Source organism: Sturnira hondurensis, unplaced genomic scaffold (assembly GCF_014824575.4).
Source record: "Sturnira hondurensis isolate 20B ecotype Veracruz unplaced genomic scaffold, ASM1482457v3 Scaffold0001221, whole genome shotgun sequence".
In the NCBI taxonomy this organism is placed as follows: Eukaryota; Metazoa; Chordata; class Mammalia; order Chiroptera; family Phyllostomidae; genus Sturnira; species Sturnira hondurensis.
The window spans coordinates 1,683,709-1,711,231 of record NW_028073852.1 but is presented as its reverse complement, the minus strand read 5'-3'; the positions used below and the strand labels follow the sequence as shown (position 1 = coordinate 1,711,231).

Sequence of the window (27,523 nt, the reverse complement as noted above, 5' to 3'; positions counted from 1 at the left end):
TCCGGCCGTCTGAGTGTTTTTATTTGTTTTCTATGGGGGGGGGGGGTAAGGGAGAGGGCGACACCCGGCAGCAGGCCTCTGGGTACCCCCTGTTCTCCGAGGACCCCTCGCAGGAGCACTTCGGAGAGGGCGCTGAGACGCCCAGGTCTGGAGAAGGGTGGGCAGGCACCAGGCTGCGGTCCCCGGCCCACCGAAGGTGCAGCCGGCTCCGGGGCGTCTCCACCTCCACCTGCCACCCTGGGGCGCTGAGCTCCCCCGCGCGGTGCCCTGGGCATCGGGGTTTCGGGGCTGGACGCACGTTGACGCGGTTATCGCTTGACGGAATCCCAGCCCCGGGGGTAGCTCTCGGACTGCGAGCAGCGAAGCAGGGCCCACGCTGACGCTTGGACACGTCCACTCATCAGGGAGCCGGTGTCTCCAGCGCGCGGAAACCGCCCCGGGGCCGCGCGCCCCGGCCGCCTGCGGCGCGCGCGGGGTCTCCGCGGGCCGGATGTTGACTGCGTCGCCTGGTAACGGGAGATGGCGGAGCCGGGCGCCGGGGCCGGCGGGTAAGCGGGGCCCAGAGTCTGGGTTCTCGGAGCAGTCCACGGCCCCCCCTTTCCATAGCGCCCCGCAGCCCCCGGCGCGGCCCTTCCCTCTGGCCCCTCTCTTCCCCCCGTTGTCCCGTCCATCTCCGCTCGCTGCGCCGGGCCCGCCACCCCGCCCGGCCATCCCGCCCCTCTCGCCCCCTGCGCGCCCTTCTCCCTCCTCACCGCCCTTTGTCCTCTCCCGCACCCGCTCTTTCTCCCCTGGCCGCAGAGGCTCCACTCGCGAAAACCCGGACGCCGAGCAGTAACCATAGCAACCCCACGCTACGGAGTTGAGGGGCAGCCTCTGCTACTGAGCCGGAGCCGCGCGCAGGCGGCTCTTCGGGGTGGGCGGCCCTCCGGGGGCCGCCGGGAGCGGGAGCCCAGCCCAGCCTCCCTTCCCCCTTGGAAGGGCCACCCCGTCCCCTCCCTGGGCTCCCAGGTTAGGGGGGGTCCCCGGGTGGGGGGGCGAGCGACCGGAGCGCAGGGCGTCCGGGAAGGTCCTGCCACCAGGCGGGTCTCTTAGGCTTCGTTTGGAAGCATAGACGCTCCTTCAAAGAATTGGCCCTTAACCTGAGACGTGGCTGCATCGTTCCGTTAAAAAAAAAGTCAAAGAAAGAAAGTGGGCCTGGTGCAGGAGCACCGCCGCGAAGGCTGTCCGAGTCCGAGTAAATGAAGAGTCCGGACGGCCCGCGCGGGGGCGGGGGTGGGGCCTCGGCCGGGGAGTGTGTGATCTCCCGGGAGGACCTAGCGGAGGGCGTGCGCTCACGTCCCTCACTGGGGCCGCCCGGTACCTGAGAAGGAGAGGACAAGTCTCGGGGGACTTTTATCACCCTGCCACCCATTTCTGCTTTAGTTTGACTTTAAAAAGATAATGAGCTCGTGAATTAGGAAAAATAGTTTTAAGCCTGTAAGTCAGGATATTCTGGACCCACCCAACCCAGAGTTCCGAGCAGTTGCCCTTTCGCCGCCGCGCCCCCTCCGTTGTCTTCCGCCTGTTTCCTCGCGGACACACGTGCATTCCAGGTGGCTTTCCTGGCGCGACCTCCTCGCGCGTAATGTTTCAATAGTTGCGTTTGGCTTGCTTTCACCACACGGAGCCGCCTTGGGTTGCCCTCCCACCACCTGCCTGGCACCGTCCAGTGTCGTGGGGCTGGTGACAAACAGGGTCACCCCCAAGTCACCCCCTGGACATGCAGACGTCCGGGAGGTGAGGAAGGCCAGGGCAAAGAGTCCACTAGTGCGTGAAGCGATTCCACGGTCTTTCTGCCACCAGGTCCCACCTGGAGGGAGACCCGACTCCCGGAGCAGAGGACCAGGACACTGGAGGCGACAGGGTAAAGTTCCCCGCGGGGCGAGTTGTTCTGGGCGAGTGTTTACCGGGAACTGGAGGCGTTTAGGTGCAGACTGGTTACCAACAGAAGAGAGCGGCAGGGACAAGAGAGCAGCAAAGATGAGGGAGAAATTGCCTGGGAGCACAGGCAGAGTGTGTGGGCGGGGCTTCTTCCAAGTGTGATTACTCTGCTGTAAAACCTGGGGGGGGGGACGACAAATAGAACAGCATAATCAGTAAGATATAATGAAATAAAAACAAAGAAAGAACCAAACCTCACCAGACCCCATGTAACTTTGTTTCCTGATTTTTTCCCTGTCACGCGGCTGTAGGCGCCCATGGCAGAGAAGGACGGTGACCGGGAAAAGGAAGATGCTGTTGACGCTATAGAACCCCCAGAGAGGGAGGTCACAGCCATCGGCGAGGTTGCACCCGAAGGGGAAGTCGAACGCGATGGGGAAGTCACGCCTGGTGGAGGAGTCACACCTGGTGAAGTCACACCCAAAGGGGAAGTCACGCCTGGTGGAGAAGGCACACCCGAAGGGGAAGTCACACCCGAAGAGGAAGTGGCAACCGCTGAGGAAGTGGAAACCGCGGAGGAAGTGGAGATGGAAGAGGAGATGGAGACTGAAGGGGAGGCCGTGTCCCCTGAGGGCAGAGTCAGCTCTTCAGACAGCAGTCCCGGGGACGTGGCCACAGAGGAATACGATTACATGTCCCCGCCTGAAAGGGCGCAGGGGGTAGCCAGTCTTGAGGACCAGGAGCCCCTCCGGCCATCACAGCCCAGAGAAGGCGGGGGTGCTCCCAGCACTCCAGTGAGTAGCTGCCGCCCGTTGCTGCCCGTGCGGTTTGTTACCCCGTGTGGGGAACTCGGGGTGCACTTCAGATCCCCATTGGGACCCCTGTTAGAAATGGCCTGGCAGGCGTCTAGACACCAGGGGTGGGCGCCCCCCATGGGGAGGTGTCCGAGTTTGTGCTCTCCGAGCCACCAGTCCAGCGAGATGCTCCGTGACCCGGGGGCGGGTGCCCTTCACCGGTGCCCTCCAGTGTGGGGACCACCTGTCAGGTGTGGCCAAGGAGCGCTGCAGTCGTGTCTGAGAGGCAGAGGGGTCCCGGTGGTGCCCGCACCCCAAAGGATAACCTCTGCACCCCTCATCCTTACCCGCTTCAGGCGGGATCCCCTGTGGGGTGAGCCCTGAGAGGGGAGCAAGGGGCGGGGAGGGGTGGGGAGAGGTGCACCCCACCTCTGACACCGACCTCGGCGGACACTGCTGTGTCCTTGGCGTGTGCTGTCTCGGTGAGGCTGACAGCAGCCCCGTGGAGTGGGCACGGTACCATCCTCATGCACAGGTGGAGAGGGGGGAGCGCAGGGCCCGCCCTGCCCTGTGCCGCGCAGCTGCGATGGCCGACGGGCACCCTGCTCCCCGGCTGCCCTCCGGAACCACGAAGCAGTGGCAGCTCCCTGCCCCGTGAAACCCGAGTTCACACCTTTGAAGAAAGTCGTGACTGGATATTTGGTGGGCCCTCATTAAGCTTTGTTATTATAAACAGCACATACACGATGGAGACCACTTCTAAGAATTGGACTGCAAAGCAAAGCGTCTTCACTTCTAAGACAGCCAGGAGATTTGAAGTGTAGGGTGGCCTGTGGAGCCGTAAACCCAGTGTCCATCCTTGGTGCTAGTTTCTCGAAAATTCACTGGGAAACGGTTTTCAAATGTGACCAACCAGAAAAGCAGAAACAGCCCCTAAGAGGGAGCCCTATGTCTTCTCTCCCTGCTGGTCCCAGTTCCCTAGAGGAGGGAGGAATTGTGGCCCTGGCTGGTGTGGCTCAGTGGATTGAGCACCAGCCTAGGAACCAAAGGGTTCGATTCCCAGTCAGGGCACATGCCTGGGTTGTAGGCCAGGTTCCCAGTAGGGGGCGCTGGAGAGGCACCCATACACGGATGTTTCTCTCTTTCTCCCTCCCTTCCTCTCTCTAAAAAAAAAAAAGTTGCAGAAGTATAAGCCACTGTGTCCAGCGGTGTGCAGAGATGCCTCGTTTGGGGACAGGGACCCTTTCTGGACACCCCAGAGGTGGACATTTCACTCTGGGTCCCCACGGATGTCACTGAGCCTCTGGGTGCCTCAGGCGTCCTTTCCAGCGTCATCTGAGGAAGTACAGCTACAAAGTGCAGGTGCTGGGGCTTGAACAGCCGCTCTGGAGCGTGCCCTGGGCTGGCGGTGTGAACACAGGCGAGGTCTTTCGCTCCCGTGGGGCCACTTCGGCGACAGGTGTCTGCTCCCCAGGGTGGCTGTGCAGAGTCCTGGTCGGTGCTGCATTCACCAGGTGATCATCAGCAAGGCTTATTGCCAACGATAGGATCGCGAGTCCCTTGTAAAGCTGGAATGGAGCCAGGAGGTTTTATCGAGGGAAAACATTTTGTCATCAAAGTGTTCCCGATGTGAATGGTTTGAGAGAAGAGAAAGAGCCCTTTTGGGAGAGCAGGGCGGGGCCGAGGCTTCCTGATGCTCAGAGCCGCCGCCGTGCCCGGGGCTCTGCTGGGAAGGAGCCTCGCCCAGCACCCTGTCCCTCCGAGCTCACAGATGGAGGCAGCCAGAGAGAGCATGCCTGGATCCCAGGTTGGGGCTGCCGGGGCTGGGTAGATAAGGGCCATTCTGACCATTTGCAAAAGCCAAATACTCTTTTTAAAAAAGATTCTATTTATTTATTTTTAGAGAGAAGGGAAGGGATGAAAACACCCATCAGTTGCCTCTCCTATGCACCCCAACCAGAAACAACCCGCAACACGGGCATGTACCGTGATGGGGAATCGAACCAGCAGCCTTTCGTTTTGCAGGATGGTGCTCCAACCAACTGAGCCACACCGGTCAGGGCAAGCCCAGCAACCTTTGTCTCCACACGGTTTCCCCTTCCTTTAACAGTCCTGTCAAACTGTGGGCGCCGTGGCGAGTTGACCCCGGTCCGTCCCCGGTCCGACTGAGCACGCCCAGACGCAGGACTGCCTGTTCTCGTTCTAGAGAACATCCGGTGAGGAGCTCCGGCGGGAGGGCCCCGTGCCGAGGGCCCGGCACCCCCTGAGGCTGAGCCAGTGGAGCAGCGCCTCATCCCTGGACGAGCCGTCTCTGCCCCTGCCCCCGGAGGGGACCCTCGGACTCGAGCCAGGTACCATGGCCCCTGCCCTCAGCAGCAGCCACCTCCCAGCCCCTTCGGGGCCCGGGGCCCCATCGGTGAGAAGCCAGCTTCCTGTCCCCTATTTATGTGACCCTCTCTACGGAGCACGTCACACTGCGGTGAACAGCTTCAGGAGAGGAAGACACTGCAAACAGAACTCTCAATCCCGGCCACTGGGCCCCTTTTGGCGAAGTCCCCTCACACACCCGAGGACGGGAATCAGCTCTGTCTTACAGCTGACTCTGTCACCTCCTCCATGTCGCTTGCTGTCCCCTCCAGAGGAGCCCGATGCCCGCCCCGGGGAAGGGTCCCCGACCTCCTTCCTGGACAGGACCCAGCAGCTCAGCTCCTCCGGGGAAGGGCGTGTGCAGCGGATGGAGTCCGAGGGGAGTGAAGAGGCCGCTGGGGAAGAAGACACGTCCCCGCTGGTGGTCTTGGACCCCAACCACGTAAGGAGACCTTGCCAAGTTTGGCGTCGGTGAGGAGCGACTTAGAGATGCTCGGGCCTCCCCCATCACCCCAACGCTGGGCCCCCGCGTCACGGAACAGTTATCCCGCGGGGTCCTGGCCTGCTGCTTTGGAGAGCACATCCCCCTCTCAGGCCCATACACCCCAAAGTGGCCTTTCTCAGCCGCCGCACCGCTGGCACTCAGGGACTGTCATTCCCCGCAGCGGGGGCATCCTGGGCAGGCAGGGAAGACCAAGCCTGAGTGGAAGAACCCATCTGCAGGAGGGAGGGGCTGCCCCCTGAAAGGAGCGGAGAGTTCATAGGTACCAGCACCCCCTCCGACCCTGCGCCACCCCAGGACCCCGGCCCAGTCTGCCCTATCCTTTTGCCAAAACACACACTCAGGTCTGTAGTGCCTGTGAGGGGACCTCTGGCGTCCGGAGGAAGAATCCGGGCCAGGCGTAGCAAGCACCTCGTGCTGAGGTCCCTCCTGCCCCACCCCCGCACCCCAGGGTGGACACCAGAGGCCGCGGCGGGGAGGGGCTGGGAGACTGACCCAGCTGCTCTGGTCGTGTTCCAGCCCCTGATGCTGAGGTTCCAGGCCGCCCTGAAGAGTCACCTCCACCGCCAGATAGAGAAGCTGACGCTGGAGGTTCGAGATCTGGTGCGTGCACGCCACCCCGCCTGCCGCCGCCCAGCGCCCACGTGCCCCTGACCCCGTCCCTCTCTCCACCGCAGGGCATGGCCACCAAGCGGAGCCGAGCCCAGCGGCAGGAGCTGGGAGTGGACCTCTACGGGGTCCAGCAGCACCTGGCTCGCCTGCAGATGCAGCTGGAAAAGAGCCACGACCGCCACTCCATCCTGGCCTGCGCCCGCCAGCAGCAGGAGGAGGAGCTGAAGCAGGCGCGTGCGCGCTACGCCAGGGCCTGCGAGGCCACCAACGAGGAGCACAGGAAGTGTAAGCGCCGAGCCTATCACGTCCCTGAGGGTTGCCCCCCTCCCGGTGTGACCCCAGGTGCCGTCGCGCCCCTGAGAGCGCCCAGCGTTTTGGAAAGGGGTTGCGTGAATGTCTGAATCGGCACCCACTCAGGAAGCTGCCCCCTGGGGAGCCTGCACATCCGGGCGCGCACAGTGAAAAGCCGGAGAGGCGGTTGGGCCGCTGAGCTCCAAGGTGGGCGTGCGCAGAAGGCCGGGAAGCGTGGGGCCACGGCGTGGGCAGGTGCCGGTGGGTAGGTGGAGCCCATGGGGCGCAAGGGACTGAACCGGCCGCTGGCCCGTGGGCGCAGAGGCAGCCACTGAGGTAGGGAAGCCGGGCAGCTTCAGAGTGGATGAGACAGCAGGCCTAGGGCCCCTCGCACGCCCGGTCACTGCTGCAGTGACGGCCCCCTGCTCGGCGCAGGGGCCGTGCAGGGTCACTGGGAACAGCGACTTCTTCCACCCGCTGCACAGTGTTAGTCTTGGTGCCTTTCTACATTTAAACATTCCAGCTTTAGCAACAGTGTTTCTATCGTAACGGAGGAAAGGACCTAAAAGAACTGGGAAGAGGAATGAATGGCGCATCGGTCCCAGCGGTGGCCGGAAGGAAGCCCCGGGGGCCCGAGCGCGGCCGGCGGGGCTCACTCATCCAGCACCGCTCGCCCCCGCCGTGGCCGAAAATGCCCGGAAGGGAAGAACACGACTTTTGCGCTAAAGCAGGAACCAGCTGTGTCGGCCCTCCAGGATGCACACCTCCCGGAGGGCTCCCCAGTGCCCCTCCGCGGGGGCTCCAAGTGTGGGTGGGCTTCTGGAAAGATCTAAGCATCTCCGCCGACTTTGTGCCCTTTCCGGAGGCGGCCAGGCAGCAGAAGCAGAGGCTGTGCCAACCCAGCACCGGTCCCGGCTAACCGCATCGGTCCTCCCTCCCCGGCCCTGCCCACCAGCGTGACCACTGCATCCCTTTGGTCAACAGGGAGCTTTGCCACTGAACAAGGTCCATGGCTGCTGGCCTCACCTGGGAGGGAGGTGGAGCCCAGCAGTCACCGAAACCTTCCTGTCAGAGTGTGAGTCATTGGGGCGGCCAGCACACCGGAGGGGAGGCCGGCTTGTCAGACAGCAGCCACCGCCCGGGCAGACCCGGCCCCCGAAACGGAGCAGGGCCCTGGCCGGTGCTCTGGGCACCTCATCTGTCAAATGAGACCGAAGTGCCTGAGAAAAGGATGCTTGGAATTTAAAAATGATCGTCAGCCAAGAGAAGGCGTTAAGTATTCAGATCAGTGCTGTGAAAACTGAACACAGAAACAGAAAAGCTGGTTCGAGGGGAATTCCCCCCAAAGTTCAGGGCAAACACCCCAAGCGATGGTTGTTTTGAGAAAGACAGAAGGTTGGCAGATCTGGGAACGTAGTATTCCTAAGAGAAGAATCCCAGAAGATTTGGGGCATTGGCCAAGGACCTCAGAAAAACATTCCCAGGAATTCAAGAGACACGAGTGTTCAGGGGCAAAGACTCGCTTTAAAAAGGCTCGCCTGCTTTGGCCAGGCCCGCCTGAAGGTTTCCTTTCTGCCACACGAGGGTCACGCCTGAATCGATTCATTCACAGGAGTGACACTGGGGTTGAAGTGGCGGGAGCCACTGAAATATCTGCCTGCCCTGCGCACTCTCCGCAGAGCCGTGGGACGTCCCGGCAGAGGCACCGGCGGTGGGGGAGGAGCAGGGCAGGGGCCCTAACGCCGCTGTCTCCGCAGTGGCGGCCCTGCACGCCGAGATGGAGCAGCTGGCTCTGAACGTCTTCTACATGCAGAACGTGGACCGGGACGTGCAGGGCGACATCCTCGTGATGAGGCAAGTGGTGAAGAAGTCGCAAGTGGAGCGGGCGCGGGCCGAGCTGGAAAAGAAGCAGCAGGTACTGCAGGCCCCGGCCCTCCAGCTCCTCAGGGGGCACCCCGCGGTGCCCCTCTCGGGAACCACGCCACCCGGCGAGGCCGGGCCTAGTCTTGGGGTCAGCCCCTCGGGTCCGGGTCGGGCCCTGAAAGGCCTGCGCGTGGTCTCGTTCCCCAGGACCTGCATGTGGACCGGCTCACTGCCCGGGCCCACCAGCTGGAAGAGCAAGTGGCCCTGTTCGAGGCGCAGCACATCACCCAGGCCGAGGACACCCAGCTGCTCCGGAAGGCCGTGAGCGAGGTGAGAGCGACCCCTGCACGCCCCGCCGCAGAAGCACCCGCGGCCCAGGCGCCTGTTGAACGAGCGACCGAGCTCTGAGTCCTCATCAGCATCTCAGAGCATCAGGCTGGCCCTGCGGGGACAGCGCAGGTACCGGCTGAACGAGGCTGTGCAGCTGTTCCTCCCGGGAACTGGCGCTTTATGCTGTGCCCGCCGGGTGGCCCCTCCACCGGCGCCCGGGCCACGGTGCCGCTCCTCGGGGTGGGCGGGAGCCTGCCCAACAAGCTCAGGCCTGGGCAGAGCCCCCATCTCTGCTCCGCTTGGAGGGGGAGCAGACCCAATTCCGGGGCCCACACTAGAGACTGAAGCTGCAGGGACACAGGGAGGGACAGGCCACTGTCACTGAGGCAGGGAAAGGCCTGGGGGGGGCAGACCGCTGCCTCCCTCCCAGCCTGGAGATAAACTTAGTCCAGATGTGTTCCTGTCAGAATCCCAGAAAACACGGCTTTTGTCTAACAAAGCAATTCTGTAGTTTATCTGGAAAATAACTTCAGAAGACCAGCCAAGACTTGCTTTGGAAGGGAAGGTTCGCAAAGGGTGACCAACTGGCCCAGTGTCAGCCCCGTGGTGGGGCTTCTTGAGACCTGGGACTTGCCACAGCTGGACAGTGCTGGGCACACCAGGACCCCAGCATCGCCCTGGGGCCAGCATCCCGGGTCTCTGAAAATGCCGTGGGTCGGAAATTATGGAGAAGGAGCGGGTTACACACCCCCGGTGTCAGGCCATGTGGTTAATCATTTGGGGGGGGGGGGAATTAGACTTTTTCCTCATACCAGACACTAAAATAAATTCCAGATGGGATCAAGAATTTAAATGGGGGAAAATGTAGCAGGGAAAAGAAAAGAAAACTGTTTCTAAACTCCTGTGCCGGAGAGGGCTTCCTCAGCGTGACCCGGGAAGCAGACGCTGGGAGGGAACAGCTGTCCCACGAGAACGCAGCCTCGGGGTCGGTGGGCTGGGGTGTCACCAACAAGGCAGGGTGACAGACGTCACCTGTGCCAGGGGTCAGCTCCCCCAGCCCCCAGGTCGTTCTAGGTCGACAGCAAACATTGGCTGGCGTGGAAACCCACTCACCATATGCTGGTGGCTAACACGGAATCACGAGCCAACACAGAGAACATGGTCACACACAAGGACGCACACGGGGGAGACAGCGCTGGGCATCCGAGGTGGTAAACTCCACGGGGGCTCATAGGCGGTGTCATTTTGCTTACTGTGTAGAATCAACACACTTTTTAAAAACTTTTTTATTTCTCCATTTTAGAGAGAGAGAGCCGGAGGGTGGGGGGAAGAGAGAGAGAGAGACAAACTTCGATTTTGGTTGTTCTATTTCTCGGTGCGTTCATTGGTTGGTTCTTGTGTGTGCCCTGGCCGGGGATTGAACCCACAACCCTGGTGCATCGGGACGATGCTCCGACCCACTGAGCTACCCAGCCAGGGCCACAAATTTTTGAGAAACTGAGGTGGGTGTTGAAACGACCTGAAGAACGGCTTCAGCCAAGGTCTTCCCAGCCCAGCCTGGGCCTGGGCTCCGAGGCCCACCCCCAGTCTGGGGTCTGGCCGGCAGCGGCTGTCCACCCAGCTTGGCCCCTCCTCTTTCCCCGGCGTTGAGCCCACGGGCCTGGCCCCGAGGAATGGCTCGGGCAGGGGTCCAAGGAGCCGGGGTGGCCAAATCTCATTTCGTGTTTGTCCTCTTGCTGGACTGAAAGAAAAGGGGGCCGGGTGACAGGAAGGCAGAGGGTGCTGGCGGCTCCGGGCTTCGAGCCTGGCGCGTGGGCACAGCGTCCCCTCCCGGCCGCAGGCCTGCGCGGAGATCGCCGCCATCGGCGTGGAGAAGAGGCGGATCCTGCAGCAGTGGAGCGCCTGCCTGCTGGGCATGAAGTGTCGGGAAGACGCGTACCAGACTGCTCGGGAGGCGCTCAGGTACGGCGCGCACGGGGCCTCTGGAGGCACCCCCTGGGGGCCCACGGCGAGGGGCCCAGCTGTCATCGAGCCGTGCTGGGCCCACCTGCTCCCAGGTGAGCAGGCCCCCCGGGACAAAGGAGACACCTGCAGCCCCACTTCCGCCCTGAAAGCTCTGTCATTGTCACCAAGATTTCAGCATTTCTTGAGTCCTTTCAACTTCCCCTGGCCCCTGAGCAGCGGGCTTTCCTGCTCAGATTTCCTGGAGGATTAAGGAGACAGGAGGAGGAAGAGAAAGAGGTGTTTATCTGCAGGAGATAAGGTGTCCCTTTGATTCGAGGCCTAGCCACCTGTGTGCGGAAACCCCATCCCGCCCGATTGTTCAGTGCGGGGCTGCGTTCCAGCCAGAATCCTGTTTAATCTCCCCGCCCTGGGGGAGGAAGAGGCCCCTGCTCTGTTACTTCTAGCCAGGATGGGCCTGTTTTGGGGCCAGGTGTTGGAGACAGGGGGCTCTGGGCACAGTGCTGCCTTAATTCCCCAAGCCAGCCAGGCGATGGGGACCCAGACGTGACACCCTGGCAGTGGGCCACTCACCTGGGTGGCTCCCACTTGGTCCCCACTGCTGGCGCCGGCCCAGAGCCTGCCAGAAGACGGAGACCCGAGAAAGAGTCACCAACCAGGGAACAGACTACAGCCTGCAGGTGGCTCCTCTGTGCCCCCCACCTGTTGTCCAATCCTTGGTGGCTCCAGGACCCACCCTGAAGTGTCCCCCACTCCCACCCACGCCCCGCCCAGCCTTGTCTCCCGGCTGTTCCTGGAGAGAGCACCCACTGGAAACGTGTCCCCCGACACAGGGCCACAGCGACGGGACTGGGACTGCTCCAGTGGTGTGCCGAGTCCCACCTGGGCTCAGAGTCAGGTCTCCTCTTCATCCTCAGATGGCCTGGTGCGCGGGACACGGTCCTGCACCCACCAGTTCTTGTTTCAACGGTTTTCTGTCGGTAGCTAACAATCAAGGAAGTTTTTCTTTTCTTTTTTAAAATATTTTATTTATTTATTTTTAGAGAGAGGAGAAGGGAAGGAGAAAGAGTCGGGGAGAAACATCAGTGTGTGGTGGCCTCTCATGTGTCCCCTACTGGGGACCTGACCTGCAACCCAGGCCTGTACCCTGACCGGGAATCGAACCTGCCACCTTCCGGTTCCCAGGCCAGTGCCTGGTCCACTGAGCCACACCAGCCAGGGCTCAAGGAAATGTTTTTAAAGTGTGTTTTTAAAAAATTATTTTTATCAAGGATAAGTGATCACATCACAGGACATTTGAAAAACCAGGTGCAGGATTTTAAAATGCTGCTGTCTCTCCCCTTTTGTGACAGTGACACTGTTGGTGTTGGACCCTCAAGGGCCGTGGAGCGAGGCAGGTGGGAAGGGAAAAAGCCTCCCCGGCCAAGAGCCAAATTCTGCCACGTGGGACCTGTCCTCCTTAACTCGACATTAGTCCCAGATATTTCCACGGCCAGCTGCTGAGGGGGGAGCTGTAGAATTTGAGGTGACGGCCACCGAGGGGTGGGGTGAGCCGCTGTCCCTTCAGTGTTCACATCTTTAAAACTGGGACAGCCCTGGCTGGTGTGGCTGAGTGGACTGAGCGCTGGCTGACAGAGCAAAGGGTCCCCAAGTTCCATTCCCAGTGAGGGCACAGGCCTGGGTTGCGGGCCAGGTCCCCAGTAGGGGGCGCTGGAGAGGCAACCACTCATTGATGTTTCTCTCCCTCTCTTTCTCCCTCCCTCCCCCTCTCTCTAGAAATAAATAAAGAAATAAAACCTTGGAAAGCAAACTGCCGCAGCACTTGCCTGGCAGGATGGCAGGTGTGACATGACGACAGGAGACGGGCCTCTGCGTGCCAGCTTCCTCCCCTCCCTCCCCCGCTACGCAATCCTAAACTCATTTTAGGTGCGGGTTCGAAGTGGGTCGCAGTTCTACCGCGGTGTGGGCAAGCAGCAGTCGAGGCCCAGCTGCCAGGCAAACCCTCCCCCGCCCCCCCCTGGGTGGGGACGGCCACGAGCCCCAGGTCCTGGCCTGACCTACACTCTGGCTTTGCTCTCGTTTGGGCAGCGAGTGCGGGCACCAGCTGAAGTCCCTGGACAGCGAGGTGGAAGCCTACAAGAAGTCCATCGTGCGGGAAGAGGAGAAGAACGAGCGGCTGGCGGGCCTCCTGTACCGGGCGCAGACGGGGGCGGCCCTGACGCAGAAGCTGACCGCGCAGTGCCTGACCAGGCAGGAGGCGCTGCAGGGCCAGGTCAACACCTACCGGCTGGTGCTGCAGGACACGGAGGACGCGTTGGGCCGGGCCCAGGCGGAGCACGCGGCGGCCATGGGCGAGCTGCAGGCGGCCCGCCAGGCCATCCGGCAGGAGCTGGACCTACGCAGGAAGCTGGACACCTGCATCCTGGAGAAGCTGCAGGAGCAGGTGACCTCCAACAAGATGACCAAGTACTTCCACCAGCTCATCCTGAAGCTGCAGAAGGAGAAGACCAACCTGGTAGGTGTCCCGCCCCTGCCGCCCTGACGGATGGCGACCCCCCCGGCAACCCAAGGGGCGCACGCGGCGCAGACTGCGTGGGGGGCGGGGCCTCGGCGTGTCGCCTCGCGTTCCACTTTCTGTCGCCGCGAAGAGCGTTTTTATTGGAGCAAACCTGGAAAGGCAGTAAGGCAGCAGGAGGAAAAGGAGACAGCTCTCCCAGGAGCGTCCTTCTAGAATGTCAGCAGGTTTCCCTCTGGGGTGTCTCTAAATACACACGCTCGTCCACCTGCAACCAGATACGCGCATGCAAAGACACACGGACACGCGCGTGCACACACCCGCACACGCACACACTTGTGGCCATTCGTGAACACGGACGCGCACGCAGGGCTCCCGCGTGCGCCCGTCACGTCCACTCCAATCCACTTTCACTCGTGCTCCTGAAACGCGCACAGAAACGCAGAGAAAGTGCAGGCTCGAACTTTTCTCTCCGTCTGTGCTCTTTTATTTCACGTCATCGGCCGTCTTTCTCGTGGCATTCTCCATACCTGTCCTTTGAAAACCACGCTTTCGCGTCCACACCGCTGCGTCTCAGCACGGCGCCCTGGGAGACGCGGCGGGCTGTCGCTAGGCGCCGGACACTGAGACACTGGGCAGGGGCCGGCTCCCTCCGAGCCCTTGTCCACCATCCGAGGAGGCAGCTCTGTGGCCTGCACCCCGGTCCGAGGACAGGAGCGTGTTAAATGGACCTCAGAACCTCCGAGCCTCTGCCTCCTCGAGGTCGACCTGGGGTTCCTGACAGGGGTGCGGCCTTGCTGGCCTGGGGGACCCCCCACCCCTGCCGTGGGCTGTCTCTCTCTCCATCCCGCGGGGCCTTGCCTCACTCTGCACTGTGGTCCCAGGTCCCCGTGTTCTTGGAAAAGCAGTTCTTTGAGCGAATTGTTTCTCCTTCACCTGTTCCCGTGCTGTGACCCTGTCCGAGGCCCCGCCTCTGCGGACCTCATCCCCCCACAGACAGGGTCCTGGTGGGGGCGCGGCAGGGCAACCCAGCTGGGTCTCAGGGGGACAGGCGGGTCCCCTCCATGGGTCTGCAGAGCGGCCATAGTGTGAACCAGGAGCACACACCTGTGCTTTTTGGCCCCTCCGGAAGGTTCCGCCCATGTGCCTCCAGCCCCGGCCTTTCGCGGGGTGGCAGGTAGCAGAGCCTAGGTGGAGGCCCCAGGCATTCGGCACTCGGCCCTTGCGGGACCCTGGGCCTCATTGGCACTCTCCTCCTGGGCAGGAGACCCCCACAGGTGTCAGAGGGTCCGCTCTAACCATTCACAGAATTGGAGCACGATGTCTGGGGAGGCCTGAGGCAGCGCCCCCTGGAGGTCACTGTTGTGGCAGCCCGCAGCCCAGCTGGTGGGGCTTGCCTGTCCTGTGGCGAAGGGGCTGGGCCCCTGGCTACCTGGTGGCTGCCTGTAGCCTCTTCACCACCCCCAGACACCTGGGAGGGGGGCAGCTGTTCTGGCTGTGCCAAGGACGGGGGACATGGGACTGGAACCAAGCCTGTGAAAAGCTGGATCTCCTTGGGACGTCCTGGTGGGAGTCCTGCCAGGCCATTCTCTGGGAATTGGGGCCAGACCAGCAGCTGGGAGCAAATGTGGGGGCCCTGGGGTGCACTGCAGGGGCTGAAGAGTGTGGTGGATGTGAAGCCGCCTGTCTGGCCTGGCTGCGGCACCTCTGAAGCCAGTCCCCAGACCCCCCAGCCTTACCCTGTCCTCCAGCTGCCCACGAAGCTCATACATGTACTACCATCAATGTCCAGAAGAGGGCGGTAAAGAGCCTGCTCAGAAACCCCTGGGGGCTGGTGGCGGGCCTGGTGGAGCGAGTCTGGGGCCGAGGCTGTGGGTGGACTGAATTACCTGGGGCTGGGGGTCCGGAGGGAACGTGGGCACGGGTCAGTGGTGGGGTCTGGGCAGTGCATTCAAGAGCTGTACTGATGTCCCGGAGGCTGGGGTGACTCAGCAGGGAGAATGGCCTGGGAGTGGAGAAGCGTGCCCGGGGAGTTCTGGCTGGTGGCTGAGTGCTAAGTGCCAGGGCAGGGCGGGGAGGTAGGCCCTGTGAAGACCCCAGGGTGGCCTGGTGATCTCAGATGAGCTTGGCAAAGGAAGGGACGGGTGGCGTAGGCCAAGCTCAGAGGACAGGAGGGCCCAGGGGTGGCCCTGCAGGGCGCTGGTGACTGCAGATGCTAGCAGCTTCTGCTCCAGGCAGGCAGGGCCTGGCTCTGAACCCAAGAAATGTTGAGTGTCTTGGACAGTCACCCATGGTGGCCGGTCAGACAGTGCCTGTGGACAGAACTCTTCAGGGCTTGGGGGAGGAGCCCAGGTGGCCAGGAGGGGAGGGGCTGGGAGTTGAGGAGATCCTGGGGGGGACTGGAAGGGAGCTGAGACCCCGTGTGGGCAGCAAAGGCCAAGAGGCTGCCTGGCAGGGTCAGGGCCGAGCCACTGCTATGGAAAAGGACCCATTCCCACGTGAGCAGCCTCCGTGCCTGACTCGCACAAACGCCTTTGTGATAAACCCCGTGTCACAGGTGGGGACCCAAGTGCACCTGTCTTCTGAGAGCCCACGGAGGAGGCAGGTGGGCTGGGCCTGTGATGCCCTCGGGCCCCTCTTCCTTGGCCGCAGCCCCGCCCTTTAACCCGAGGCAACGAGCATCCCCGGGTCAGCTGGGTGCTGGACAGGACCCCACCGTAGGGCCCTGTGTTGCAGGACTGTGTCCAGCTCTTTGGTAAAAGGAAGGGACATTTGCCCCATGACCACAAATGAGAAGCCGAGTGTCTGCCACGGCGTTATTTAGAGAGGGCACATGGGTGACGGCCTGCTGGTCCCCAGAGGCCAGGCCCCTTGGTTTCCTCCATCCAAGCAGGCTGACCACCGACAGTGGGAGCGGGGCCCTCCCCAACACTGGCGAGGGGATGGAGGCGTGCCCGCCCCGGCCGTGACTCCCACCCCAGACTCCGTTAACGAACACCACAGCCAGGGCCTGGCACGGCCGTCCAAAATGATGGGGCGAGAATCCAAGGCGAGACTTATCGAATCAGAGAGTGGCTCATGCCCTGGTCAGGCGGCTCCGTTGGTTGGAGCGTCATCCTGCACACCAGGGGCTGTGGGTTCGATTCCCCGTCAGGGCCGATGCGCACATTGCAGGTTCAGTCCTTGGTAGGGGCGCAGACAGGAGGTAACCGACAGATGTTTCTCTCACACACCAGTGTGTCTCTCTCTTGGCCTCACTCTCTCTAAAACCAATACATTTTTTTAATCTGTGAGGTCAGAAAAAAGGGGCTTAGAAACCTCTGTGCAGAGCATGACCCTGCTGTATGCAGAAGGACGGGAAGGACGGACAGGTTCCAGGCGGTGGCGTGGTCCACCCCTCGGCAGGGCCAGAGGCAATTTCCTCACCTGCGTTTGCACCCTTCCGTGCCATGAGTGTTACTGTCCCTTTAAGAAGAAGCAATAACGTTACTTTCTTTGCTGTGAGTGGACGTCAGGGGCCAGGAGATCAGCGATTCCTGCCGTCCTAGTGAAGAACAACGATGACAATGGCGACGGCGTGAGGAGCCTCCGGGGAGACCCCGCGCTCAGACGTGTTTCCTGCTCATGCAGGTGACACATCTTTCCAAAATCGATGGCGACATCGCCCAGGCCACGCTGGACAGCACGAACACCGCCTGCAGGCTGCAGGCGCACCGGGCGGCGCTGGCTGAGCTGGACGGGGAGGTGAAGAGAGTGAACGACCTCATCAGCAACAGCCAGAGCGAGATCGGCCGGCGCACGATCCTGATCGAGCGGAAGCAAGGCCTGATCAACACTCTCAGCAAGGAGCTGGAGCAGATGGTCTCCGAGCTGGGGGTAGGGCTGGGGGCCGGCGCCCCGGGGGGCTGCTGGGCGCACCTAGCCGTTTCAGGAACATCTCACGGTTAGAAAGGAACCCGTGGGGAATACGCCCCTCCTTCTCCACCCTTCCCGTGGGGGGACAGCCCCGGTGTGGCCGGCTCTAAGTCAGAGTCGGCGGCCTTCCCTGTCCGGGGCCAGAGAGTGACTCTTTCAGGTGTCGGGGGTCCAGGCCGCTTGCCCCTGAGTGGACAGGTGTGGCTCTGTCCCGTCTAGGCTTGAGGCGGGAAGTCCCGTAGGTTTCCCAGGTGCTCTGACCCGAGGACCCCAACTTGGGCCTCGAGCCCCAGCGAAGGGCGAGGGGTGAGCTCTCAGGTCGGCCCCGAGCCCCCAAGCGCTCTCTCCACTGGTTCCCTTGGAACCAGTGGGTTCCCAGGGAAGGAAGTCCTGAGTGGGACAGTCTGCTGGGAAAAGGCAATTTGCCAAGTCCCCTCGGCTGAGCAAGGCCCCGCCCACACTGCCCCTGGCCCCACGAGGCTGTGGCACAGTGGGACCCCGCCAGCAGTGTCTCCCGCAGCGGGTCAGGAGCCAGTGGACGGGGCCCTGGTAGGGGCGCAGGGTGCCTGGGGTCCAGCCCACCCAGAAAGCAGGCCTCGGCCAGCACGGAGGCTCACTTCGCCTTTCGGCGAATTTCCCCTCAGGGGGAAGAGCTGGGACCCCTGGAGCTGGAGATGAAGCGGCTGCACAGGCAGCTGGACGAGCAGGGCACAGAGGTCACGCAGGCCCAGGCCAGCTGGCTGCGGCTGCAGCAGGACATGGTCAAGGCCACGCAGGAGCGCGAGCAGCAGCTGGACTCCCTGCACCTGTTGCGGAAGGAGGTCCACATCCTGGAGCAGAAGAAGCTCCGCATTGAGAGTGAGGGCCTTGCGCGCGGCGCCTGGTGTCTCCTCGGCCGGGAGAAGGTCCTGTCCGGGGCAGGGGGCACCGCCCAGCGGGCACCGCCGGTTTCTACAAAGCCTCGGAAGCAGACCGGTGGCGCTCACGGCTTGGGTTGAGAGCGTGGCCGTGGCCCAGCCCGTGGCGCCCTAAGTGGCAGGCGGTTTGCAGGGGTGGTGGCGCGCGCGCGATTGGGGAAACACACTGACTTCGTTGAGTGCGGGCCTTCGGGGCGCTGCCAGAGACAGTCCCTGGAGGGGTGCCGTCCCCGGGCTGGTCTCCTGCCCAGGGGGACGGCGGGACCTCAGGCCCCCAGCTTGGGGCTTCGGGAAGAAAATCTTTCCTCCTCTGTGGCTGAGCTTAGAAAACTGTCCCACTGGCCCCCCAGTCCTTGTCTCACCCCAGGCTGTGTCTAAATCCTGGGGGTCTGCCACGTGCCATGGTGTCCGGGTGGGCAGGCGTCCCTCCTGGGTGCCATCCACCTGAGGACCCACCTGCTGAGGCGTCCTGGTCCCTTTGGCCCCCTCTGGTGTCTGAGATTGGGGAGGGGGTGCCCAGAGGACAGTGGGGTGGGAGGCGAGCCGTGGGGAGACACGGGCCTGCTCACCAGTCCTCGGGACCTGCCCCCCGCCTGCTGCTCCCTGGTCCCCGCTGTTTGCCGCAGACAAGATCGACCAGGAGAAGAAGGAGCAGAAGGACATCGAGCGGCACCTGAAGGACCTGGACAACGACCTGCGGAAGCTCAACGTGCTGCTGAGCAAGAACCGGAGCAGCGCGGCCGACCTGCAGCAGGACCACCTGGTGGCCGAGAGCGAGTTCGTGCAGGCGCTCAGGGTCCGTCCCCGCCGCCCCCAAGGTCCCGGCTGTGGGCACCCAGGTGTGCGCCCCCGCGTCCACTGCACAGCTGTTCCCCCTGCCCCCCGCAGGCCTCGGAGCGGGAGACCATCGAGATGCAGGAGCGGCTGGACCAGCTGACGGAGGAGAAGGCGTCCACCCTCAACAGCCTGGTGGAGGCTGAGTGAGTGCCAGGCCGGTGCCCGGCCCGCCCGCCCCACCCCTGCAGGGCCCACAGAACCCCCTCCCCGGGCCGGATGACCCCAGACACAGCTGGCCAGGACTGGTATTGCTGACAATAGAGCAGGTTTCATGGAGATGAAGTTTTTTTAAAAAATTACATTGTTTCTGTGATGCCGGAAGATAAAGCAACCCGTGCTGACATTTCAGTAGCCTGCCCAGGGCTTCTGCTGCCTCTTCTGTCAACTTCTGTCATTGGGTTCGCTGTCCTTGGCCCCTCCTGAAGTTGTCCGTTCCACTCTCTCTGTCTGTCTCTCTGTGTGTCTGTCTCTGTGTCTGTCTGTCTCTCTGTCTCTGTCTCTCTGTGTTTCTCTGTCTCTGTAGGCCACAGGTTTGTCTATTTCCAGGCTGGCAAAGCTTTTGTGGGAAGCGTTGGGCAGCACCTACCCTCGGCTTTTGGAGTCATACGGTCTCTGGAAGCCCCAGACTCTCGGGTCGTGGCTCACGCACAGCCATGGACGCCCCGTGAGCAGGGGGCTGGCTGTGTGCCCACTGGGGCTTGGATTTCACACTCTGTCCTGTGCCCACCCTGGGAAGCCAGCTGTGTGTTTTCCACTCACGGCACCACTCACGGTCAGGCGCACCGCGGCTGTGGCGGCTGGGCCGCCGCGTTCAGGCCGGAGAGGCCAGCTGGCAGCTAATCTGGGCCCAGACCCCTCTTGCCGGGCTCAGCCCCCTCGGCCCCCTCCCCCTCCCCGTCCTCTGCCCCTGCCTAGGCCAGCCTGGGAGCCCCACCTGCCCCCCACCCCGCCTCGGGTGGTGTAGACTGGAGATGCCACCGGTAGCACCATGCCTGGGACAGTGGCTCCAGGGGCAGGGAAAGGAGAGGAGGAGGAGGGCAGGGAGCAGCAGGGCGATAAACGCGGCCCCCATCTTCAGGCAGGGAAGCCTCCACAGCTCTGGCCCCTCTCTGGTCCCCAGGGAGGCACGGCCCCTCAGCCTGGCTTGGGTGGGCCGGCAGGAACTGGAGAGAGGACATCGGGGCCAGAAAGGGGGAACTTGGTTCTTATTTACCAGGCACACCCTTCGCTGTGCCTGGGTAGAGAAATGTGCCAACGGCCCCTCGAGGGTTAGGGTTAGGGTTAAGGGGAGAGTCTCCCAAAGTGACTGCACGCAATCACAGACATGGGCCCTCCTGCCCAGCCGGCCCTGGGACGCAGCGCTGCGCCCACCTCCCCCCAGGCCTGACCTCCAGCCCCGCAGCGGGGCTCCTGGGGGGCGGGGGGAGGCCTCAGAGCCGGAGCTCAGGCAGCTGCAGGAGGAAAGAAAGCTCCGGAGACCCTCGGGCCCTCACGTGACCTCGTCTCCTTCCCAAGACACCAGATCATGGTCTGGGAGAAGAAGATCCAGCTGGCCAAAGAGATGCGCGCCTCGGTGAGTTCGGAGACGGGCCAGACGGAGGTCCGCGCCATGAAGGCCGAGATCCACAGGATGCAGGTGGGTGGGGCGGTGGGGGGGCCTGGGGGCGCCGCCTCACCTCGGCGTCTGTCCTCCCCACACCCAACTGATGACAGAGCAACACGGACTCACACAGCCAACGCGCGCATGTCGCGAGCCGCCGTCTCGTCCTTCCTGGGGGCCAGCCATGGGCTAGGGTGTCTGAAACACGGGTGTGGCCCCGGGCCTCACAGCCCACCAGGGGGTGCACCCCACATTGGACCAGAAAGAGTCCCGCTTGACACAGGGGTTCAAAGAGCACGCCCTCCGTGCCCCCGGGGGCACGCCCACAGGGTCGCTCTACCCAATCCCCTTTTGCTGGGTTTCGTGACGTTAAGGTCATGCCAGCGATGACGTCACAAGCTGTCACTGAGCCCAGGGTCCGGGGCTTGAAGGACACAGCTAGGAGCAGCTCAGGGAGGTAGATGGGGCCTCGGCCTCGCCAGCTGTTTTGAATAATCAGCCCTCTGGCCGGGGAGCTCGGAGGGGCTCTGACCAGATGCTCTGGATGCCTCAGAAAAAGAACAAAAACACCCCACTTAATTGGCTTCTCAAACCGCAGAAGCCGCATCTGTGGCCGTAGCAGGTCTGACGCTCCAGCACAGCTCGGACGGACGCTCGGACGGACGCTCGGACGGACGCACAGACGGGCTGCCGCCGCCCTCCTCCTACTGCTGTTTGCTTTCTCCTTAACAAAAAGGGTGTCTGTACCTGAACGTCAACAACTCCTGTTAAAGATCCGTGTGGGCACCACCCGCTCATTAACCGGTGCAGAATGTACTGCCCACACGTAACTTGTTGCGACAATCCCGGGCCGGTGGAAGGCCGGATTGTTCCAGTTCGCTGCTCCGTCACTACAAACAACGTCACGACAATGTCCTTCCAGTCGCCCCTGTGTCCGGGCCATGCCGGCCCAGCACCCACCCGCCTCTGTGCTGTGCTTTCCCCAGACGCCCGAGCCTTTCACTCCGGGAACGCACCCTCCAGCTTTTCTCCAGGCACCTCCATCGCCAGCGTCACTGCTGTCGCAGGTGGGGGCCCTGGGGATTAGGCGGCACGGGGGCAGCTAGAGCACCAGCACTGGGACTCCACGGTTGATCTGGTGACCCAGGCAGCTGTTGAAGTGACTGCCAGGCGGGCGGGCGGGTGGGGAGCGTCCCCGGCGTGGACACGGGATAAAGGGGCGTCCCCACCTGACGGGACGGAGTGGCAGGCTGGAGATGTCATCAGGCTGTTCGGAACAGGCCCGTTTAAAGCCGATGAACTGTTTCTTTCACGAATTTTCCGTGTAACGGTGTCGGCGCCCAGTTGAGCACGAGTAGCTGAAACCTCAGGACTTGAAACTGCAGACAAGGGGCCTGGTTTTCCTTTGTTCGCTTTCTGGGCCCAGCGCCCCGAAAGTGGGGTTCCGGGGTCAAAGAACGAGTAACTTTCTGACTGACTAGTCTGACAGATTATGTTTCCCAAAACGTACTTGAGAATCCCTGTGTCCCTTCAGCCTCCATAGTCGAGGGTGTCTTCAGTCGACTAACGTTTTAATTTTTTTGAAAGATTTTATGTATTTATTTTTAGAGAGAGGGGAAGGGAAGGAGAAAGAGAGGGAGAAAAACATCAGTGCGCAGTTGCTTCTCACATACCTCCTACTGGGCACCTGGCCCCCAGCCCAGGCATGGGCCCTGACTGGGACTCGAACTGGCGACGCTTTGGCTGTCAGGCCTGCACGCAATCCCTGAGCCACGCCGGCCAGGGCTCCACTGATATCTTTAATTGGGGTATTTAATTGAGCAAATGGCCACCCTTTGCGGCTACAGTGCCGTGAGATTTGACGAAGATGCGCAGCTGTTTCCCCCCTGCTCAGATTCCCTCAGGCCGCTTGTAGTCCGCTCGCCCTGCTCCCTGGCCCCGATAACCGTCCGTGTGTCCCCGTCCCTGTGGTTGTGACTTTTCCAGAATGTCACGTAAAAGGCCCCCACGGCGCGAAGCCCCTGCGTCTGGCTTTTCTCCGTCGCCATCTGGTTCTGAGGCCCCGCGCGCTGCCCAAGTCCACTTCCGGGGTCTGCCCGTTCCTGAGCCGCGGTGGTCGGTCGTGCGCTCCGCCCAGGGTCACAGAAACGTCCTCTTGCGTGTCCTTCTAGACGATTCCCACTTTCAGGTTCCCCACGCAGGTCCACGACCTCCTTTAGGACGGTTCTCATACATGGTGGGAGCTGGGGACCGAGGCTGGCGTTTTGCATCCGGATGTCCCATTGTTCCGGTCCCCACCAAAGAGACGGTCCTCTGAGCCTGCCGCAGGGCGCGCCCTCGCACCCCCGCCCAAAACGCCCAGGCCTCCCTCTGGACGGACTTCTGCAGCCCGGCCCTCAGGCCATTCCGCCAGTGTCGCTGCTCCTAGTCCAGATCGCTCCTCGGGTCCCCCCCCCCCGCAGTCTTCCCACGAGGGTCTGGGGGTCGGGCTGTGGATTGGCGTGCACGCTGCGTGCGATGGGGCGGCTTGCAGAGACGCCCGGAGTCCCTGGCTCCTTCCCTCAGAACCAGGGTCTCCCTTGCCGGCGCTTTTCACTTTGGGCATCTGGGTCCTACCCATGTTTTATTAGGTTTATACCTAAGTTTTTCGTGCTTTCTGCTGCTGTTGTAAATGAAATATAACAAATTCCTGACTTCTGGTTGCTCGTTGTCCGTTTGCAGAGACAGCTGCTTCTGAGTGTTGACCTGGTTTCTGCAGCTCCACCTAACGTGCTCATTGGTTTATGGGTCTTACCTTTTTTTGGGGGGGGGTTTGGTTTGTTTATTTGTTTTTAGAGAGAGGAGAAGGGAGGGAGAGAGAGGGAGAGAAACCTCAGTGATGGGCTGCCTCTCGAGTGATCCCCCCCCAGGAACCTGGCCCGAAACCCAGGCACGTGACCTGAGCGGGAATCGAACCGGAGACCCTTCGGTTTGCGGGACAACGCCAGCCCACAGAGCCACACCGGACAGAGTGGCCTTTGTAACATTTGCCAGTCCGCTTTGAGGAGAGAGGTTTCTCAGGGTCACGTGCACTTGCGTTGCTGGCTCCCCAGGCAGTTTTTCCCAGTGGGCTGGTTTCTCATTTCTGAGCGGTTTCCGGCGTCTCCTCAGCACTCCTTCTGGGTACAAACCCCGTCATCAGTACCTGTTCCAGGGTGTGTCTGCCACGTTGGTCCTTGCCGTTTGCGCGGGGTCCCCTCCCGTCAGCGAGTGGTGGGCACTCCTGGCGGAGGACAGATGGGTCTCCCTCGGCGGGTTTCCCGCCGGACAAAGCTACACAAGTTCGTCGCAAGCTCGTTTCCATTGCGGGCACAGGCTCAGACCCTAAGCCCACTGGGAGTTTGCTCTGGCCGAGCTCCATCCCCCTTTCCGAGCAGTGGGGTGGGGGGTGGGGGTCTTTCCAGCAGCACGGGTCAATAACCGGGGCTTCTCCCACTGATTCGCCCGCCACAGTGACCCAGTGACCGCAGCAGCTCCCACGTGGGCCTTGACCTCTCCCACGCGCTCTGCTCCCTTGGATGACCATGAGGCTCGTTGCTCTGTGGTCCACGTCACACTGGGGTGGGCCAGGGCTGCCCCACCGTTCTGAACTCAGGAGCTCTCGCCTGTTCGCCGGTTTTTGGTTCTAAGCCGACTGTGCCGAGGCCTGGCGTACACACGGACACACACGGACACACACGGACATGTGCTTGTTTTAAATGCACAACAAGGCTTGATGCTCATGTGTGGGCGCGTGACCGTCACCGAGATCGAGACCCTTCTGCCACTCTGGGAAGCTCCCTCGGGACCCTTCATTGGCCCGTCCCCAGCCTCAGGTCCCACCAACCACGGGGTGTCTGTCCCAACGGACAAGGTTCCCTGGAACGGTCCGATGACCCAAACTACAGACCAACCAGGCTCCGCTGGGGTCGGGCTAACGTCCTCCTTCTGGTCCAGCCCTGAGCTGCGTGCGGTCCTCGTGTGGCCTGACCTCCCCGGGCTCCGACCGGCTCTCGGTGTCGCCCTGTCCCCCTTTCGTTCTCCACGCGGACCGTAGCATGACGCTGTCCAGCGGACCGGGCCTCCAGACCCCTTGTCCTCTGGGGGCATCTCCTTGCTGGTCCCGGCGGGTGTGGGGCGGCGGCCAGCCTCCCACCTGCCCCCTTCAACCTCGTGTGCGCAGGTCAAGCACGGGCAGCTGCTGAAGCGACAGGAAAGGATGATCCGAGACATGGAGCTGGCCGTCACCCGCCGGGAGACCATCACCACCCAGGCCGAGGGGCAGAGCAAGAGGGACAAGAAGCTGCTCACCCGGACAGACTTCCACCACAAGCAGGCAGAGCTGCAGCGGAAGATCAGGGACCTTCACAAAGTAGGGAGCCTGCCGAGGACGGCCCGTCCACAGGCTGGCGTCCACCTGTCCCCCTCCCTCCGGTTGGCATGAGTGGTCTGCAGTGTGGGCTTAGCGGGAGCTCACCCCCCATGCCGCCTGGGTCTCAGACCCCGAGGGGCCGGGCTGTCTTTGCCCTCTATGGGGTCTTCCCACGTGGTGCAGGGAAGGCTCACCAGGGCCCAGCTCCCCTCTGCCTGGTGGCCAGCCAGGACACAGGGCCCCAGGAGGACCCCATCTGTCCCCTAGGCCACTGAAGTGTGCAGCAACAATGTCCTGGAGCTGGAAGAAACCCAAAAGCGCATGAGCGCCTCTCTGGTGGAGAAGCAGACACAGCTGTCTGCCATGCAGACGCAGATCGAGGAGCTCGAAGCCAACCTGGAGCAGCTAGCCACCCTCAAGCGACAGGTAGACAGGCCTCAGGCCCACCCACCCCCCCGCCCAGGGCCACAAAAGCACAGGCTGCGAGGTCTCCCCGCAGAGCAGCAGGCCGGGCCTCCTGCTGACCAGCTGAGTCCGCCTGGTGATGGCACTGCCAAGTGCTCGGTGACCCTCCATCTGTCCCCCACACATCAGGCTCTGGCCATGGTCCAGGCACAGCCCTGGGAGCCAGGGCTGCCGAGCGGGACAGAGCAGACAGCAACCGTTCTCCCCAAGGTCGCATTCTGCGGGCAGGAGGACAGGCGGTAAACAGAGAAAAGCCATCAGGTGTCAGAGGTGGCGAATGCAGTGGAGAAAAATAAACAGAAACAGAGTGGGGTGGAATCGCACTTTTTGGCAGGGGGCTCAGAGGACAGGACATTGGAGTCAGGCCGAAGGAGGTGGGGAGCCGGCCACCCCAGGCAGAGGGAACAGTGGGCCAAGCTGGAGCCTGAGGTTGCCCGAGCCACCAGGGGCCGAAGGCTGGACGGCAGGGAGGCGAGGCCCCTTCGGGGGACCACGATGGTGACTTTGGCATTTTCTCTCTGGGCGGGTGCCAGGCTTGGGGGGGGGGGGCGAGTCAGCAGGGCCATGGGCTCTAAGGTTGAGGGAGGAACGGAGGGTGGCAGGTGCAGTACAGGGCCACCACCCACTGTGGGGCCAGTGGGCGGCACTCTGAGTGCACACAGATTTCAGAGTCGTCCCAGCGGGATTGTCCGTGAGACTGGGCAGGGTGGGCGGAAGAGGGCCAGGCAGGACTGGGGACTTTGGGGCCGGTAAGCCGGGACGGGGAGATGGCAGAGGGAAGTGTCCGGCCGCAGACCTGCCACATGGCCAGTCACCTGCCCCTCAGACGATGGAGGAAGGCTCTACCCCAGCCTTGTCCTGTGTGGCTCTGCTCTGTGTCACTTTTTCGAATCTGGGTTTGTTGGGGGGGGGGGCTGGTGGGTGTCCTCTCTCAACTTTCCCAGCCTGACACGGGGTCTCTTGTCCCATCCCAGAAACTCTCCGAGCTCGTGGCGCTGCAGACACGCCTCAAGCACCTGCAGGCCGTGAGGGAAGGCAGGTATGTGTTTCTGTTCCGCTCCAAGCAGTCACTGCTGGAGGAGCGCAGGCGCCTGGACAACCGGCTGGCCGCCATCGGCACCGTCCTCGACCTGGTGCAGGAGGAGCACCCCCAGTTCCGGAAGGCCCTGCTCCAGCTCAGACAGGCGGTGGCCAGCAAGCTGGACGCCCCCAGGCCCTCCCTCTAGGAGGCAGCCTGGCCTGCGCCTCCCAGGCTGGCCCCCAGGGGAGAGGCAGTGATTTCGTGTGTCACCAGGGGTGTAGGATCTGTTTGTGTCATGAAAGCCGTGTCTGCCCTCAGAGAATGACACCAACTACAAGAAACACATAGGCCAGCACTTCAGGAATTGTTTCCAGACACCCACCAGTTTAAACCAAGTCCAATCCCAATGTTCCCAGTCGCACCTGCACCTAGTCCAGTCTTCTCTTCGCAAAGGCAGCGCTTGCGGGCGAACACCCTGTCCCCAGGCTGCACGTGCTCCCCCGAGTGGGCCCTGGGTCTGGGGGGCTCCTGCCTCTGCATGTGGGGCACCCACAAGGGCGCTGGGCTTCCTCTTCACCTGGGCGGGCGCCTGCTCTGTCCAGTGGGTGAGCAGAGAGGGCCCCCCCCCGGAAAGCTGGAGTGTGGGGCCCTCGGGCCCTAGGGTGCACCGCAAAACCCACCTTGTCATCTGCAGCTTGCCCGCTCCCATCTCCCAGAGAACTCGGGTCCCTTCTCCTGTCCCCCGCTCCCAGCCTGGGTTAAATCCCCATTCTCAGCTCAGGGGACAAAGTTGAAGGGCAGTGACTGCCCCGAAGCTATTTACGGAGACCTGGTGACTGCAATGAGCCCGAGCACAGTGGGTACACACTGGGACCCGTGCCCGGTCTGCCTTCAGCGTCACCCGAGTGTCCCTGTCCCACACCCAGTTCCTGAGCAGCTAACTGTTGGTGCCTGTGGCTTCTCTGTTGTGTAAAGTGAACACATTCTACAAAATAATTTCACTTTCAACTTTCACCAAGAAAATAAAAAAGTTTTTGAATATGGACGAGGATGTGTTTATTCTAAAACAATACAGACAAAACCATGAAGAAGCTGGGTCCCCCGTAAGTCTCCCCAGGTGCATGCCGGCGCCTTGCTGGTGACCGCTCCGCGGGATGAGGTCACACTGGGTTCAGCTTGGAGTTTCCCTCTGAGAAGCTGGCTCCTCTAAACAGAAGCATTT

At 62.4% G+C, this 27,523-nt stretch overlaps 1 protein-coding gene across 2 annotated transcripts; it reads left to right on the top strand.

Annotated features, from left to right (window-relative positions):
• Positions 1-24: 24 nt before the first annotated feature.
• CCDC40 (coiled-coil domain 40 molecular ruler complex subunit) lies at positions 25-27,298 on the top strand. Of its 2 annotated transcripts, XM_037064017.1 has the most exons (19): positions 25-548; positions 1,843-1,903; positions 2,232-2,714; positions 4,921-5,065; positions 5,354-5,523; positions 6,103-6,186; positions 6,261-6,480; positions 8,244-8,401; positions 8,557-8,679; positions 10,520-10,641; positions 12,730-13,156; positions 16,787-17,032; positions 17,716-17,929; positions 18,615-18,784; positions 18,877-18,968; positions 20,341-20,461; positions 24,627-24,815; positions 25,083-25,241; positions 26,255-27,298. In XM_037064017.1, exons 1-19 carry the CDS (start codon positions 520-522, stop codon positions 26,504-26,506), a joined length of 3,465 nt encoding a protein of 1,154 aa, XP_036919912.1. In that variant the 5' UTR covers positions 25-519; the 3' UTR covers positions 26,507-27,298. The 2 variants fall into 2 exon arrangements, with proteins under 2 accessions (XP_036919912.1, XP_036919920.1); XM_037064025.1 differs by lacking the exons at positions 25-548; positions 1,843-1,903 and having other exon boundaries at positions 2,335-2,342; positions 2,431-2,714.
• The last annotated feature ends 225 nt before the right edge of the window (positions 27,299-27,523 follow it).

What these genes read in the sequence shown, in the direction of transcription:
- CCDC40 (XM_037064017.1), top strand. Translation starts at nt 520, where the DNA reads ATGGCGGAGCCGGGCGCCGGGGCCGGCGG. An exon ending in GAAGAAGCTCCGCATTGAGA is followed by an intron (nt 17,930 to 18,614) that starts GTGAGGGCCTTG and finishes TGTTTGCCGCAG; the next exon opens with ACAAGATCGACCAGGAGAAG. An exon ending in AACAGCCTGGTGGAGGCTGA is followed by an intron (nt 18,969 to 20,340) that starts GTGAGTGCCAGG and finishes CTCCTTCCCAAG; the next exon opens with ACACCAGATCATGGTCTGGG.